Below are 15,876 nucleotides of genomic sequence, written 5' to 3' on the forward strand. Positions count from 1 at the left end.
GAATAAAAGTTTTTTATATATTGAATATTCGAAAATATCTATATAATTATATATATATACTAGGTATGTGCTCGTGCATTGCCACGAGGCGAGGAAGCGTAGTGAGCGGCGCCTAGGCTACATATATATTTTTTATTTATTTTTAAACACTAAGTTATGTGTAGTCTGGTGGTTAGCCCCAAATTTCTAGAGTAGAGTTGTGTAGGTTCAAATGCTCGTTCTTTACTATTTTTTGTGGGCGCTAGGCGTGAGGAGGGTGAAGCTGTGATAGCACCAGGTATATCTGCCTCCATATCAGATTTTACCCCCAAAAAAGTAAGGAACGACTCAGTTGTTATCTTTGGTTGTATACTTTACCTTATTAGCTTAGTTTTAGGCTAGTGAATAGATCTGTACCTAGGTTTCGAAACTCCTTTTTAAACTCTTTTAAAGGTAGAGATAACAATACTTAGACAAAAGTTTAGTTGCGTATATGCACGTTTGTTATCTATGTTATTTAAAAGAAAAGGAGAGGTCATAAGTTAGTGCTAAAAATCGATTGTCTAATTCACCGCCACTCTTAAGGGCTTGTTCGGTTAGCTCTCAATCCATGTGGATTGAGTGGGATTGGATGGGTTTGAATACCAAACAAGTCAAACTTCTTAAGGCTTCGTTCGGTTCTACCCATCCAGGCTGGGATGAGGCTGGATTGGGCTCCAATCCAGGTTATATTCCAAGCCCATGAAAAAATCCAGGTTCTAACATTTTTGGTGTTCGGTTAAGCCCACTGGAATTCGAGCCCATGGATCTGGATTTTTTTTTGCGACAGTAGATTCTGGATTGGAGCCATGACTCCTAGGGTCTGGAAACAAACCACGGAGCCGTGACCGAGGGGAGCGGCGGCGGCGCAAGGTGTCTTCCTCTCCGTCGCCGGCAACGTCGACACCGCTGGCAAGCTTCTCTCCGGTTCGATCCTTTCTCATCTGCTCTCTACCCCTCTCTCTATCCTTGTCCGGTTGGAGGTCGTCGTCCTCAACGCCCTCTCTCTATCTTTCACATTTGGCGCTCGAGCGTCTTGGTCTTCCAGCGGGCGCGACGGTTCTGGAACCAGACGACGACCTGACGCGGCTGCAGGGCGAGGTCGCGCGCGATGAGGTCGCCGCGCGCCCGCCGGCCACTGCCAGGGCCAGCTTGTCCTCGTCCTCGTTCATCTCGGCCTCGTCGTCGGGCTCCATCTTCCGCGCCGGCAGGGCCTCTTCCACCGCGAACGTCAGCTTCTCCCCTGCAATAGGCGTATGCAGTTAGCTAGTACGGACGCTCGAATTCCGCAGGAAACCGTTCTTTCTGCAGCTTTGTGGCAGCAAGCTAACTGCTAATCAAATGCAAAAATGGAATGCAATCGTCCAGCTTCTTCTCTTGTGCAAACTGCAAGACAATCGTTGCTTTTCTTTCCCCAATCCTACAGGGTGTGGTAGTGTAGCTGCCTGACTGCCTGAGTAGTAGGAGTACACTTCAGGTAGGAATTGTACTATATATAGTTCTTATCTCTGGGCTTCAGTAGTTCAGTACATGGAATTTCCCTCTTTTCTAAATTGTATTCTCTCATTCTTGTGTTGCAGAAATGAGCCAGCAGCTGCATTCTCTTTTCTGCATGTAATGAGCCAGCATATTTTTTGTACACGAACTAGATCACCTGCATGGAATTGTACTATAGTTCTTCAGCAGCTTTTTTTCGTTGCATTTCAAACAGCCCTGCTTGTTATTTTATCCTCTAGGACCATAGTTTGATTCTATAGTTTCATACGATGAAAAAGACAGATGGTTCATGTATCTCTCCACATGATGATTATCTAATATGATTAGTACCTCTCCATACGATGATTGCTTAATATGTTTCTCTCTTATTCTTTTGCAAAAAAAGAGATATTATGACTATATGGTTATATATATATGGGGGTTAAATATTAGAGTATTAATGGCATCTCCTTTTTATTTTCTAGGTACAATAATCCGTTCTTACTGATGTTTATATGAACCAATAATTTATTTATTTTCAGGTTCTCCCTGCTCCAGTAAGAGTAGGCGAGGACGAGCCTCCCCCATCCTGGGTGTTGGTGCCTGACCCATTTTCTCAAGGTACTAGCCAAAACCTAAAGAATTTGAATTATATGAACAACATAACTAGCTTTAGTAATTAGTTTTCCTTATGTCTCTTGATGCTACTTTTAGTTTTGCTATGGACATGAGCAATAGAGATCACATTAGGAGGAGGGAGGAGGATGATGATGACCTCTTCCTTTTGATTCTCCCTTCCCTACATCTCTTGGGCTATCTTGGACGTAGTAAAAAGAAACTGAGGCATACATCAGCGCTGACCGGGGAGGAAAAGGTTCGAGAGCTACTTGAAGGCCATATCAAGAACTGCAGGGTATCATTTAGAATGGAACCTTTCATTTTCAAATCCTTGGCCAACTATCTTAGAATGGAAGGATTGGTTAAAGATACAAAAATCAAAGTTGAGGAAAAACTTGGGTTCTTCTTATTCATGATTAGCCACAATGCGACATTTGAAGATCTCCAAGTCTTTTTTGGTCATAGCAATGATACATTTCACCGTGTCATCAAACATTTCTTCGACATTGTTATCCCTGGCCTTAGCATGCGGTTCCTAAAGCCTCCTTCCAATCAAGTTCATCCAAAAATTCATGGAGACAACCGATTTTATCCATACTTCAAGGTGACTTCTTTTAACTCTTATGTGTCCATCTTAGAACATCCTCAATATTAGATCTTAGAAGATCGTTTCTTTTTTTCTTTTTTGCAGAATTGCATAGGTTCAATAGATGGAACCCATGTTCCAGTATCAATGTCACCTGATCAAGCCGCACCATTCAGGAATAGAAAAGGGACTCTTAGCCAAAACGTGATGGTTGTGTGTGATTTTGACCTTAACATAACTTATGTGTCAGCTGGATGGGAAGGATCAGCAACAGATTCAATGGTTCTCAGATCTGCAATGACCAATTCTATAGGAAAGTTTCAAGTACCTTCCGGGAAGTTCTACCTAGTAGATGGTGGTTATGCCAATACAACTTCCTTTCTTGCGCCTTATCGTGGGGTTAGGTACCACTTGAAAGAGTTTGGTCGTGGCCACCGAAGACCTCAAAATCATAAGGAGTTATATAATCATCGCCATGCTGTTTTAAGAAATCATGTAGAGAGGGCTTTGGGTGTCATAAAGAAGAGATTTCCAATCCTCAAAGTTGCTACCTTTCACAAAATGGAAAACCAAGCAAAAATACCTTTAGCTACTGCAGTCTTTCATAACTTGATTCGGTCACTAAATGGTGATGAGAGGTGGCTAGATAATGATCAAGGAAATATCAATCCACAAACTTTTGTGAACCTACCTGATGGAGACCAAGGAAATGATGAGGGAAATTTGGAAGGGAATAACTTAAGAGATACAATAGCATATCATATGTGGTCTGACTACCAACAGCGCAGAAATTAGTGAATATTTCTATGTTAAATAAATGTGTTATTTCTATATTGTAGATAAGATGTTCAGAGGTTCTCCTAAGATAGTAGCTTTATCTAAAGCTGCTCAAAAGAAGGCTTCTCCTAAAGCTGCAACAACAAAGAAATGTGGCGGTAATAATGTCAAATTTATTTGATAAAAGCTTTTACATGATTTGTTCATGGTTGACATTTATATGATTATATGTGCCTCAATTTTTAATTTTAGGTGGTGTTGAGAGAGCTGCATGGAATGTTGAATTGGAGAAGAGTCTTGTTGACTTGTTGTTTGAACACAACATGCCTCCATATAGGGCTCAAAATGGGTGGAGTCCAGATGCTTGGAATAAAATAGTTTCTGAATTCCACAAGAAGCATGAATATGTTACATTCAACAAGATCCAAATTCAGGAAAAGGAGAGGGAATTGAAAAGGGAATACAAGATATTGAAGGAGGCAAGAAAACAAAGTGGAGTTTCTTGGAATGAAAAAAGATGCATGATCATTGCTGAACCAACGATATGGGACAACATTATCACTGTAAGAAGCATATGCTTTACCTTGTAGCGAAGTTGGTCATGCAAGGTTCTTAAAATAACTGATTTTAAATCATATCAGAAGTTCTTTTAATTTCAGTAAATTATCACTGTATTGAAAAAGATGCATAATATTTTGCAGCATGCTGCTGCTGCTAAAGAGTATGCTGCTACTAGTACAGTTTGGTGCCTGAGTAAATTACCACTGTTGTTTCAATTTTCTGGTAGCCCAGAATTTAGCAGCATGTTCTTATTGTTTCAAAAGAACAATTTCAGTTTCATTGCAGACATGCTAAAGAGTATCTGCTAGTTTTATGAAATGGTCTTGTGTTCACATTGCAGACATTTCCTAGAGCTAAGAAGTTCCGCAAGAAGTCTTTTCCTCTCTTTGATGCCTTGGGTGAATTATATGATGGTCACATCGCACAAGGGACTTGGAACATTACCTCTACTCAACCAGTACAAAATTCTAATGATGGAGAGCAACTAAAAACCATAGAAGTGGAAGATGAAGATACTAATGAACCAGAAGAAGATGCAAGAATAGAACAAGATGAAGATATAGTAATTGTTGAAAGGGTTGAACAGAGGTTACCTAAAAGGTCAGGTGCACCAACTGTCAATCAAGAGAAGGAGACAAAAAGAGTGAGGAAAGATGCACTAGAAGGGCTGATAGGGAGGTACCTTGATGTGAAAACGAAGCAAGTTGCAGATGAGGCTGCACAATCAGCAAAAGTAAAGGATGTTGCTCAAGATAATGATTTTTCTATCAAGAGGTGTATTTCTGTTCTTAAGACTATGGATATGACAAGAGATGAGAAGGTCAAAGCAGCTGAGGTGTTCAACATACCAAATTACAGGGAAACATTTATTTGTTTCAATGATGATGAGCCAGAAGTCGCTCTCCTTTGGCTAAGAGGGAAGATGGATAAACTCTAAAGGTAAGATTCCCAATATCTCCGATTGGCTATCTGTTTCGAGTGATGGCTGCCACTGTGGCTGCAAAATTTTCTCTATTCAGCATTGTACTCTGTTCTGGTCATGTTGATCATGCTGTTCAGTTTGGTACTCTGTTTTGATCAATTTAGCTGCAAAATCAGTTTTGGTCAGTTTCATAGTACTTTGTTCAGTTTAGTAGCTGATTATGTTGATCATGCTGTGCCCTTAAGAACACCTCAAATTATTATCATGAACAGAGTGTCATCAGTTTCATATCAGTTTGGTAGCTGATTATATCATCATGCTGTTTATGTCATCATGATCAAATGATTATCATGCTGTTTATTTCATGCATCCATCTATTGTTGTGTTATCAACTCACATTCTTTTGGTTTGGTACTGGCAGGCAGGTCTGGTGGAACACGGACAGGCTCTGACTTCGTTCGAGACCATCCATTTGATTCTTGCACCGGTTCTTTTCTCAGTTCAGTTGAAAGCTAGCACTAGATGCCTACACGGAATAGAAGGTCCACCACAGTCCACAGTCGTTCATCCAAGCAGCTGTGTAGATGTCGCCTCCTGTTATTTTGTCCCTTTTCTGGTTGTCATGTCCCTTTTTCTGGTTGTCACGTTGAGCTCTTGGTTTGCAGTTTCATGTTGGTGTGCATTGTCTGAATAGAAAACCGAAAGGCTGTTGTTTCAGTTTCATGTTGGTGTGCGTCCTCTGAATAGAAAACTGAAAAGTTGTTGTTTCAGTTTCATGTTGGTGTGCGTCCTCTGAATAGAAAACTGAAAGGCTGTTGTTTCAGTTTCATGTCGCTGTGCAGTTTCAGTTTCAGTGTTCTTTGTTTTCACTACTCTAGCAAGTGTGAGAGGTGGGAGGTCACGGGATGGTGGAAACTGATTGGATTTTAGGATATAAACCATATGGAATAAACGAACAAATATAGGTTGATTGGGTTTAGGGATTTAATCCCACAAGGGATTGGGTGAAAGGCTTGGATTCACCCAATCCATATGTGGAAAAAATCCAGCCCAGGAAAATTTCCCAAGGTGCCGAACAAGCCCTAAGAATTTTTTCCAATCCCATCCAATCCATGTGTATTGGGAATAACCGAACAAGGCCTAAAGTGTTACCTTTCCTTACAACATGGTGGTTAATTTCTATGCAAATTAAGGGAGGTTAATTAATTTAAGTTATCTTTTGATGGTATGGTGCGTAATTTCTATGTAAATTTAGGTGTTTATTTTAACTTATCTTTTATAATGAATAATTTATATACAAATTTAGCGAATTATTTTAAGTTATCTCTACTATATTAAAACACCAGTTTCAACAGTCATCCTGCGTTATTGGTTTTGCAAAAAAGTCTCTTACATCTTTTGGAATGAAGTCGTCCACACATCTGCACCGTCCGTTCTATCACCCCACGTCATCCAACCGCACATGCCCTCTCTCAGTCTCCCCCGATATCGTGGCCGCCCCTACCCACGCGCGGCGTAACCGCCCTAGCTAGCCGCCCGTTCTGCACCCGCTGCTTCTTTAACATAAACTATTTATCTTTACTATTATATAATACATGAGTTTCCTCGGTTTCTTCCTGCGTCAATGCGCTCCCGTGCGAGCATCCCAGGCCTTCCTGCGCGTGTTTGCGTGTACATCAAAATTCAAGGCATACAGCAAAAATATTAAGTGAGAGTAGGAATCGAACCAACGCCCTCTACCACAGCAACACTTGTATAATTGCATTAAAATTAAGAGATATCGATATCGTTAATATATGAACTAGTAATTAGAAAATTGCACCTGCCCTAGCTGCCACTACTTAAGGCAATCCTACCCAAGCCACCCTACTCATTCCCTACACCAACTACCCCTGCCCTGGATGCCCTGACCGAGCCTCACCTTGGCTGACCCCTGCCCTGATGACCTTGGTCTCAATGGTAACCTCCCACATCACTGACTCTAGAGAGCTATGACCATAGAGGTTAGGCTTGTCCTCCTCTCGATAAAATATGGTTAGCAGTCATCGCCAATTAGAGCATGAGTTGAAGGTTACAATGTTGTGTGAGGAGCTAAAGAAACAAGATGAATTTCAAAAGGAACAACAATAGTGCTATGCTTTGTTCATATCACAACATCATGCTGTGTTTTTCAAGCAAGGTTGAGTTTCCAATTATTGTTGCCATTAAAAGTATTTAAGAACGCTTAGCATGGTGACACATTGCACATGCAAGCAACATTACAAGAACTAAGGATGAATGTTAACTTTTCACAAATTCAACCCACCATTACTATGATGTGGAGGCTATCCGGCAAGACCTCATGGAGTTCAAATAAGCATTGCATTCTAAGTACATTGTTTCTAGTAAAATTTATTCATGTAGTCAAACATAGTATTCTTGCTTGATGAACTCTAAACTTGGTTTGAGAAAACTAAGTCTGCTCAATTATCCTATTGTTTCATAAATTTTAGCAAAACCTACTAAAACTAGTGAAATATAGAGCATTGTTTTTTAAAATTTGGTCAATTATCAATAAGTTTTGACACTTGTCCTATTACTTGAAGCTTTGTAGCAAAACTTACTCGAACTAGCAAAATATAGTACATTGCATCTAAACTTGACCAATTCAAACAAGTTTTATCATTTGGCCTTGGTTGCAAATTTCACATAGGGATCAATGACACAATAGCATCAGATTGACCATAATCTACCTACACAGATACTAGTACCTGAAGAGCAGGTGTGCTTAGTGTTTGGTATATTCATAAGTTTTCAATATTTCCATATCAACATCTAATTATTGCTAATCGTATATTTTAGTCTACATAGTTGGGCTCGGGTGATGCTAGAATTGCATTTGTAAATGCAATCTTTGGTAACCCTTTTGAATGTAGTGGTCGAAGCTTTAATCATCTGAGAGTTGGCTATCGAACCTTTGATTTCATGTAATGAGTATGATTGCTAATTTGTCTTGAACTATGGAATATTTATGTGTGATGTGTGATAAGACAATTCTGAGATTTGTGAATGGACATTTGAACTATTTATATATGTCGATGTTGTATGAGTTATGAATGAAATGGTACTTTGATCATTTTGTGTGCTATGAATGAATGAATTTTATGTGATTTATATTAGGATATAAATAAAAACAACCTATTGTTACCTACTAAAACTATAAATTTTCATTGGCTAAGTAGGCGGACATAAAGTTAATCGTCTAGAGATAACTTCCATCGATTGAACGACTACCGACGAAAGTTAGCTAATTTTCACCGATTTGATCTTCGCCGACGTAAGTTAGTGTGACCAGAGGTAATTTGCATCGACTGTTTGTAGCCGATGATAATTAGCTAATCGATGAAGCTAATAACTTCCGTAGCCTAATGGGCGTCGGTCGAGAACCGACAAAAGCTAGTCTAAACTGATGAATTAGTTAACTTTCGTCGGAAACACTATTTTTTGTCGGTTTCTGGTTGACACATGTTATACAGTTTACTGTTGTGCATCTCATGATTGGAGTCACAAAATTCTCCATAAAATTTCTTCAGATGGTTGTGTTACGCCAAAGCGCAACAGAATAAATAGGAAATGTGGGTTGTAGTAGACTTTGAAGATAATATTATATGTACATTGTTGGGAACATGGGATTGTTGGGCCTTAATAATGCCGGTTTGGAAGCACTAGCTAATAGTTAGTCAACTAAAAAATTATTAGCTGTGTTGAGCCAGCTAATAAACTAATTACTAGGTATATATGCCCGTGTGTTCTACGAAATCAATATGATAAAATATATTGATATGCAAAAGCACTAATTGTTATTATATAGTCTTATTAGCATGCTAAGGATGTTTTCATCGAGAGGTAATTCATTATCAACCACTGCATGCTCATCAACTTGTACTTTGTTTTTCTCATTTGAAGAATCCATTTTGGCACCATTGTAATATTGAATTCCTACATTAATGAATTTGTTACAATAAAAAGCAATATTTTTTTGAACTATTGCGAATACAGGATGAAACATTAAAAGAATTGAGGTTGATATTCTATATTCATATTGAGATTCTGATGGGTTTATCGAAATCTACTCACTACTGTTCTCAGGGTGGCCAGCCAACCAGCCATGGCAAACACAAGGCAAGCCACCGTGCAAATCCACATGCAACCTATCGACCAGAAGATGTCTTGCTGCACTTCCTAAGATTGCATGATTTCTTTAGTGCCTTGTAATCAACACGCCATTAGTACCGTTTGTAGATGTATTTGCATTACTTGATCACGAAATGCCCTTGCTCAGTATCTCTTCGTTGGTCATATGGATATAGAGCTGCTGAAGTGTAAGATCACCATAGAGAGACCATGCAGTGTTCGCACAACTTATGGAGCTTATGGAGCCCTGCAGTGCCGTGACGCGACGTCAGCTCGTGTGTCGTCGCTTGACACCTCGAGGCACCAATATGCAATCATTGTTGGTGGACAAGTGCGTCGGTACCGCGCTGGGGTTCCCTCGATGGGTCTATGCCAAGCTACTTTTATCGTGAGTTTGTGCATGAAACTGGCCCCGGTGGTTCGACCTCTAGCCTCAAGCTCGTGGGGTAGACGGTCCAGCTATTAGCTTCGCAATCGTTAGTTTGTTCATGCAAGAGCAACTGCAGGACATTGAGGGCGTATCGGGCGTACCTAAACTGGAGGAACATCCACGGAAGAGCGATATGTGTGGAACCAAGAGCAACTGCAAAACATGGCACCAACGGGAACAGAACGCATCATCCTAGCATTATTTTAGGGATTAGATTGAGGACGAGTACTCGAGTGGCTCCAGCAGACGCTGAGTAAAATCCTAATATGCTTCAACAGTTGCCTGATCGTAAATTGCATCTAGCTAGTTACATGCCTACAAAATAAATATGAGACATTTTGTACACTATATACATCACTCTTGATCTAAGTACACAACATAGCACCTTGTGCTCTTGCTAATAATGATCACCTTCTTATGACTCCATCCCAGATGGCGCATGATAACTAATTATTAGTTATGAGCTTACAATTAGATATAGTATTAGCTAATTATTAGTTATAGGCTAACAAAAAATCTTTATAATTAAAACTCTGCTTTTGAGACCAATTATGCTTCGTTAGTCCTTCACTGGCCAATAAGTAGATCATCTACTGACACCAGGCGTAAGGTAGATGCGACAATTTGTCAACCACCTCGAGTGGAAGTACTAGTGAGCATATGCCACTTCCTCGATGTTTCCAATTCCCATGTCTCTTTTTCTTTTTTGTTCTTCGAGTTCCCTAGCTCACTATCATCACCTTATCTGTTTTAATATCCTAGCTAGCACCAGTATAAGTACGAGAGGGGAGATGAGATATCAAGTTCGTGTGTCCCTTGTTGAGAGGTGAAGCACTGACACCATATTTATATTGGTACCGGTACTGGCATGGTTTATTTATTGATTGGTAGGTAACTAATTTGTGTCTATGCATGTCATTACGTAGCTTCTGAATGAACAAATTTGCTCGCTTCAAGATTTTACTACATTAAGCTACTTTATTGATTTGCAGATAGTTTCTTATGCCATGTACAACCTAGATATCATATTGTGGTTATCAAATCACTAGATACACCTAAGAAACCCTCTCATACAACCTAATGTATTTGAGTCTTGTATCTTATTTACTAGAACCCTTTAAGATATGACTCATTTATATGGGTTGTATAGCTAAACCGTATCTAGACTTAGACAACTGTGCTAGAGACATTCCTTTACCAAGATACATCTCTTGTGTTCTTTTTACGCTTACTCACTTGATACCCCTTAAAATACAATACATTTATGTGGGTTGTACATAACCTTATTATATGATACTTGTTACGGTGATTGGCAAGATCCATGTTATTTCTATGTGCTTTCCTGATTGAAGTTTATTTATTGCCATTAATTTAACAAAGATAGTAAAATTAGTGTCCTGGACATAAGAAATAAATATTCATCTCTTGATTGTAACCTATTTCACTTGACTAGGAGCCTGGCCCTAGGTGGGCTTCCTTTGTGCGAGGCTCCAATAAAAATTAGTAAGAAGTTTGTACACTTCTTAATATCTTGGTAAAAATACGGGTGCATCAACGGGAGTCTGTACCTCTATCGTATTTAAGCTTCCACATTTTTATTGTTATCTAGGACCATCCCCGAGGGGGATGCAGGGGTGCGGCCAAACTGGACCCCAGCCACTGGATGCTAGCATGTCAGAGATTTAGATCTTTATCCTAATATCTTAATGTCTCAATTGCTTATCGAATACAATTTACTATAACTGTGACGATTGCATCGGTTAATAGAAGCTTTTCAAAATTGAAATTATTGAGGAATTATTTGAGGTCAACAATGACTCAAGAGAGGTTAAATGGTTTTGTTGAAAGCTAAAAAGAGCCTCGTGGACCCTGAGGCCGGACGGTCCGCGGTAAAGCCGGTGACTTACATCAGGTTTAGTTCATATGCTTTTGGTTCGTCAACCTTCACCAAAAGGCAGAGGGGCATATGTTGAAAGCGGTGGTGGCGCGGACGGTCAACGCGTGCATAAAGTCAGTTAGGGTTCCTAGTTTCTCGCGGGATTTGTTACCTAAAACCGCGGGATTAACTCGGGAAACAGTTTGAAGCGGATCCATACCTCCTCTTTATATAGAAGAAGGGCTACGGCCGATTAAACCCCCCCAATAATCAATCAAATCAAGTCTATTTCTCGTTTTTACCTTATGCATCAGGAGTAGCTCTAGTTTAGTTCTAGTTTAGTATTCCAATCCCCAAATTCTCCGCTTCTCTTCGGCTCTACGTCGATTAGAGCGTGATAGTTCATATGATGAATCCGTAGATGTATATACCGCTGAGTTTATTTGGCCAACAAAGGCCAAATCTTCGGCATGTTCTTCCTTACAGCCGGTTCAAAAGAATCGGCAAGAAGAGATTAAATTTACCTTTAATGTTTCCAAATGCGATAAGATATTTAACGAGCTAGTTAAAAATGGCAATATTAAGTTAACTCATACTATTCCTCCTATAGATGAATTAAAGAGACATGCTTATTGTAAGTGGCATAATTCTTTTTCTCATGCCACCAATGATTGTAATGTTTTTCGTCGACAGGTACAATCAGCCATAAATGAGGGCTGGTTGGCTTTTCAGGAGATGCAAGTGGACACACAGCCATTTCCTATTAATACAATAGATATCATATGCAGAAAGATCTTAGTTCGGCCCGAAATGGCCGATAAAGGAAAAAGCAAAGGATCATTGGCAATCCTCGCATGTCAAATATATCACAAAAGGAGATTGCTCGAAAAGCTCCGGACGATAAGGCTTAAAAGTCCGGAGGCACCGGGGGGCAGGCACAATTAATGAGCCAAGCACGACAGCCTGGCCTGAGAATCACGAATGGTCTGGCACATACGTGTGGACGGTCCGATGCTCAGACAGACGGTCCGGCTAACTCTGCCGGACAGTCCGCCTATGGCCAAAGGCGCCAGCCTCCACACAAAGCTTTAAAAGGGAAAGAGACGCAATGGCAAAGCACATATGGTCGGCTGATCAAAGATGACCCTACTTTTGATCAGTTGCTCTACAAGAATACTAGCAAGAAGACTGTTCTACGTGGTCGGACAACGAAGAAACCCCAGTCACCTGCTAAAACGAAACAGGTAAACAAAACGGCTCGACAGCCGACACAACAAGCATCACCTATTCATCCTATGAGACCAGGGTACTTTCCAACTGTTTACTCATCATCGGTATATTATCCTGTTCAAACATGGAATGGTACGATGATGAATCCATGGTACATGTATAGTCCCTTTGTCTATCCAGACTGGGGAGCACCTCCATTCTATTCCTTTTGATCCATTGATCAAATGGTCATGGCCGAGAAAGATGCAATCTGAAACGGCCTTTTTACATTGGTGCTTTATTGAATGATCTCAATATTGAAAAGCCGGTGACTTACATCAGGTTTAGTTAATATGCTCTTGGTTCGTCAACCTTCACCACAAGGCAGGGGGCATATGTTGAAAGCGGTGGTGGCGTGGACGGTCCGCACGTGCCCAGAGTCAGTTAGGGTTCCTAGTTTCTCGCGGGATTTGTTACCTAAAACCGCGGGATTAACTCGGGAAACAGTTTGAAGCAGATCCAGACCTCCCCCTTTATATAGATGAAGGGCTACGGCCGATTAAACCCCCCAACAATCGATCAAATCAAGTCTATTTCTCATTTTTACCTTATGCATTAGGAGTAGCTCTAGTTTAGTTCTAGTTTAGTATTCCAATCCCCAAATTCTCCGCTTCTCTTCGGCTCTACGTCGATTAGAGCGTGATAGTTCAGATGATGAATCCGCAGATGTATATACCGCTGAGTTTATTTGGCCAACAAAGGCCAAATCTTTGGCATGTTCTTCCTTACAGCCGGTTCAAAAGAATCGGCAAGAAGAGATTAAATTTACCTTAATGTTGCCAAATGCGATAAGATATTTGACGAGCTACTTCAAAATGGCAATATTAAGTTAACTCATACTATTCCTCCTATAGATGAATTAAAGAGACGTGCTTATTGTAAGTGGCATAATTCTTTTTCTCATGCCACCAATGACTGTAATGTTTTTCGTCGATAGGTACAATTGGCCATAAATGAGGGCCGGTTGGCTTTTCAGGAGATGCAAGTGGACACACAGCCATTTCCTATTATAACAATAGATATCGTATGCAGAAAGATCTTAGTTCGACCCGAAATGGCTGATAAAGGCAAAAGCAAAGAATCATTGGCAATCCTCGCATGTCAAATATATCACAAAAGGAGATTGCTCGAAAAGCTCCGGACGATAAGGCTAAAAAGTCCGGAGGCACCGGGGGGCAGGCACAATTAATGAGCCAAGCACGACAGCCTGGCCTGAGCATCACGGATGGTCTGGCACATACGTGCGGACGGTCCGGTGCTCAGAAAGACGGTCTGGCTAACTCTGCCGGACAGTCCGCCTATGGCCAAATGCGTCAGCCTCCACACAAAGCTTTAAAAGGGAAAGAGACGCAATGGCAAAGCAAATATGGTCGGCTGGTCAAAGCTGACCCTACTTTTGATCAGTTGCTCTACAAGAATACTAGCAAGATGACCGTTCTACGTGGTCAGATAACGAAGAAACCCCAGTCACCTGCTTAAACGAAACGGGTAAACAAAACGGCCTGAAAGCCGACACAACAAGCATCGCCTATTCATCCTATGAGACAAGGGTACTTTCCAACCGTTTACTCATCATCGGTATATTATCCTGTTCAAACATGGAATGGTACGATGATGAATCCATGGTACATGTATAGTCCCTTTGTTTATCCAGACTGGGGGGCCGAGAAAGATGCAATCTGAAACGGCCTTTATACATTGGTGCTTTATTGAATGATCTCAATATTGAAAAGCCGGTGACTTACATCAGGTTTAGTTCATATGCTTTTGGTTCGTCAACCTTCACCACAAGGCACGGGGGCATATGTTGAAAGCTAAAAAGAGCCTCGTGGACGGTCCGACCCTGAGGTCGGACGGTCCGCGGTCCGGACAGTCCGCGGTGGTGGCGCAGACGGTCCGCGTGTGCGCAGAGTCAGTTAGGGTTCCTAGTTTCTCGCGGGATTTGTTACCTAAAACCGCGGGATTAACTCGGGAAATAGTTTGAAGCGGATCCAGACCTCCCCTTTATATAGATGAAGGGCTACTGTCGATTAAACCCCCCATAAATCGATCAAATCAAGTCTATTTCTCGTTTTTACCTTATGCATTAGGAGTAGCTCTAGTTTAGTTCTAATTTAGTATTCCAATCCCCAAATTCTCCGCTTCTCTTCGGCTCTACGTCGATTAGAGGAGTCTAGGTCGGCCTGCCGAGCCTAGACAACACCTAGGATCTCTCCTCCCGACGGGGTCCCTCCCGGGAGTGAGATCCAGGCGCCGCCGGCGACGTTCGCCGCCCCTGCGCACGCGCAGACCGTCTGGCAGGGAACCCAAGCCCCTGTACCAGGTCGCGGATCGTCCGGCCCCTGGCCGCGGGCCGTTCGCGCCTCTACAGAGGGTACCGCCGCCTGTTCTCGTTATAGTGATTGGCGCCCGAAAAGGTGTCAACAGGTTTAGCGATTCTATGCATCGTGAAGTTGTTGGATGTGATTAATCTCAATGGTATAATTGGGGACTTTTTATCAGAAAATGTTAGAAGACATTTTTAGTGTGATATCAAGTAACAAGTAAGTGTTTATGGCTATTTATTACATTTGTCATCTTATAGACTTTTAAGCATTGAATAAAAGTTTTTTATATATTGAATATTCGATAATATCTATATAATTATATATATATACTAGATATGTACCCGTGCATTGCCACGATGCGAGGAAGCATGGGGAGCGGCGCCTAGGCTACATATATTTTTTGTTTATTTCTAAACACTAAGTTATGTGTAGTCTGGTGGTTAGCACCAAATTTCTAGAGCAGAGTGGTGTGGGTTTGAGTGCTCGTTCTGCACAATTTTTTGCGAGCGCTGGGCCCAGCTGTTATCTTTGGTTGTATACTTACCTTATTAGCTTAGTTATAGGCTACTGAATAGATTTGTAACCTAGGTTTCAAAACTTCTTTTTAAGGTAGAGATAACAATACTTAGACAAAAACTTAGTTGCGCATATGCACGCTTGTTATCTATGTTGTTTAAGAAAAAGGAGAGGTCATAAGTTAGTGCTAAAAATCGATTGTCTAATTCACCGCCACTCTTAAGTGTTACCGTTCCTTACAGCATGGTGGTTAATTTCTATACAAATTAAGGAGGTTAATTAATTTATCTTTCCATGGTATGGTGCGTAATTTCTATGTAAATTTAG

General features: G+C 40.9%; 1 protein-coding gene across 2 annotated transcripts; it reads left to right on the forward strand.

The window, feature by feature from the left end:
• The first annotated feature begins 3,062 nt into the window (after window positions 1–3,062).
• LOC109940909 (uncharacterized) lies at window positions 3,063–4,973 on the forward strand. 2 transcript variants are annotated; one of them, XM_020541271.1, is made up of 3 exons: window positions 3,063–3,118; window positions 3,974–4,038; window positions 4,377–4,973. In XM_020541271.1, exons 2-3 carry the CDS (start codon window positions 3,997–3,999, stop codon window positions 4,971–4,973), a joined length of 639 nt encoding a protein of 212 aa, XP_020396860.1. In that variant the 5' UTR covers window positions 3,063–3,118; window positions 3,974–3,996. The 2 variants fall into 2 exon arrangements, with proteins under 2 accessions (XP_020396860.1, XP_020396859.1); XM_020541270.2 differs by lacking the exon at window positions 3,063–3,118 and having other exon boundaries at window positions 3,766–4,038.
• The last annotated feature ends 10,903 nt before the right edge of the window (window positions 4,974–15,876 follow it).

This window comes from Zea mays, chromosome 7 (genome assembly GCF_902167145.1).
Source record: "Zea mays cultivar B73 chromosome 7, Zm-B73-REFERENCE-NAM-5.0, whole genome shotgun sequence".
Lineage (NCBI taxonomy): Eukaryota > Viridiplantae > Streptophyta > Magnoliopsida > Poales > Poaceae > Zea > Zea mays.

What these genes read in the sequence shown, in the direction of transcription:
- LOC109940909 (XM_020541270.2), top strand. Translation starts at nt 3,799, where the DNA reads ATGCCTCCATATAGGGCTCAAAATGGGTGGAGTCCAGATGCTTGGAAT. An exon ending in TATGGGACAACATTATCACT is followed by an intron (nt 4,039 to 4,376) that starts GTAAGAAGCATA and finishes TTCACATTGCAG; the next exon opens with ACATTTCCTAGAGCTAAGAA.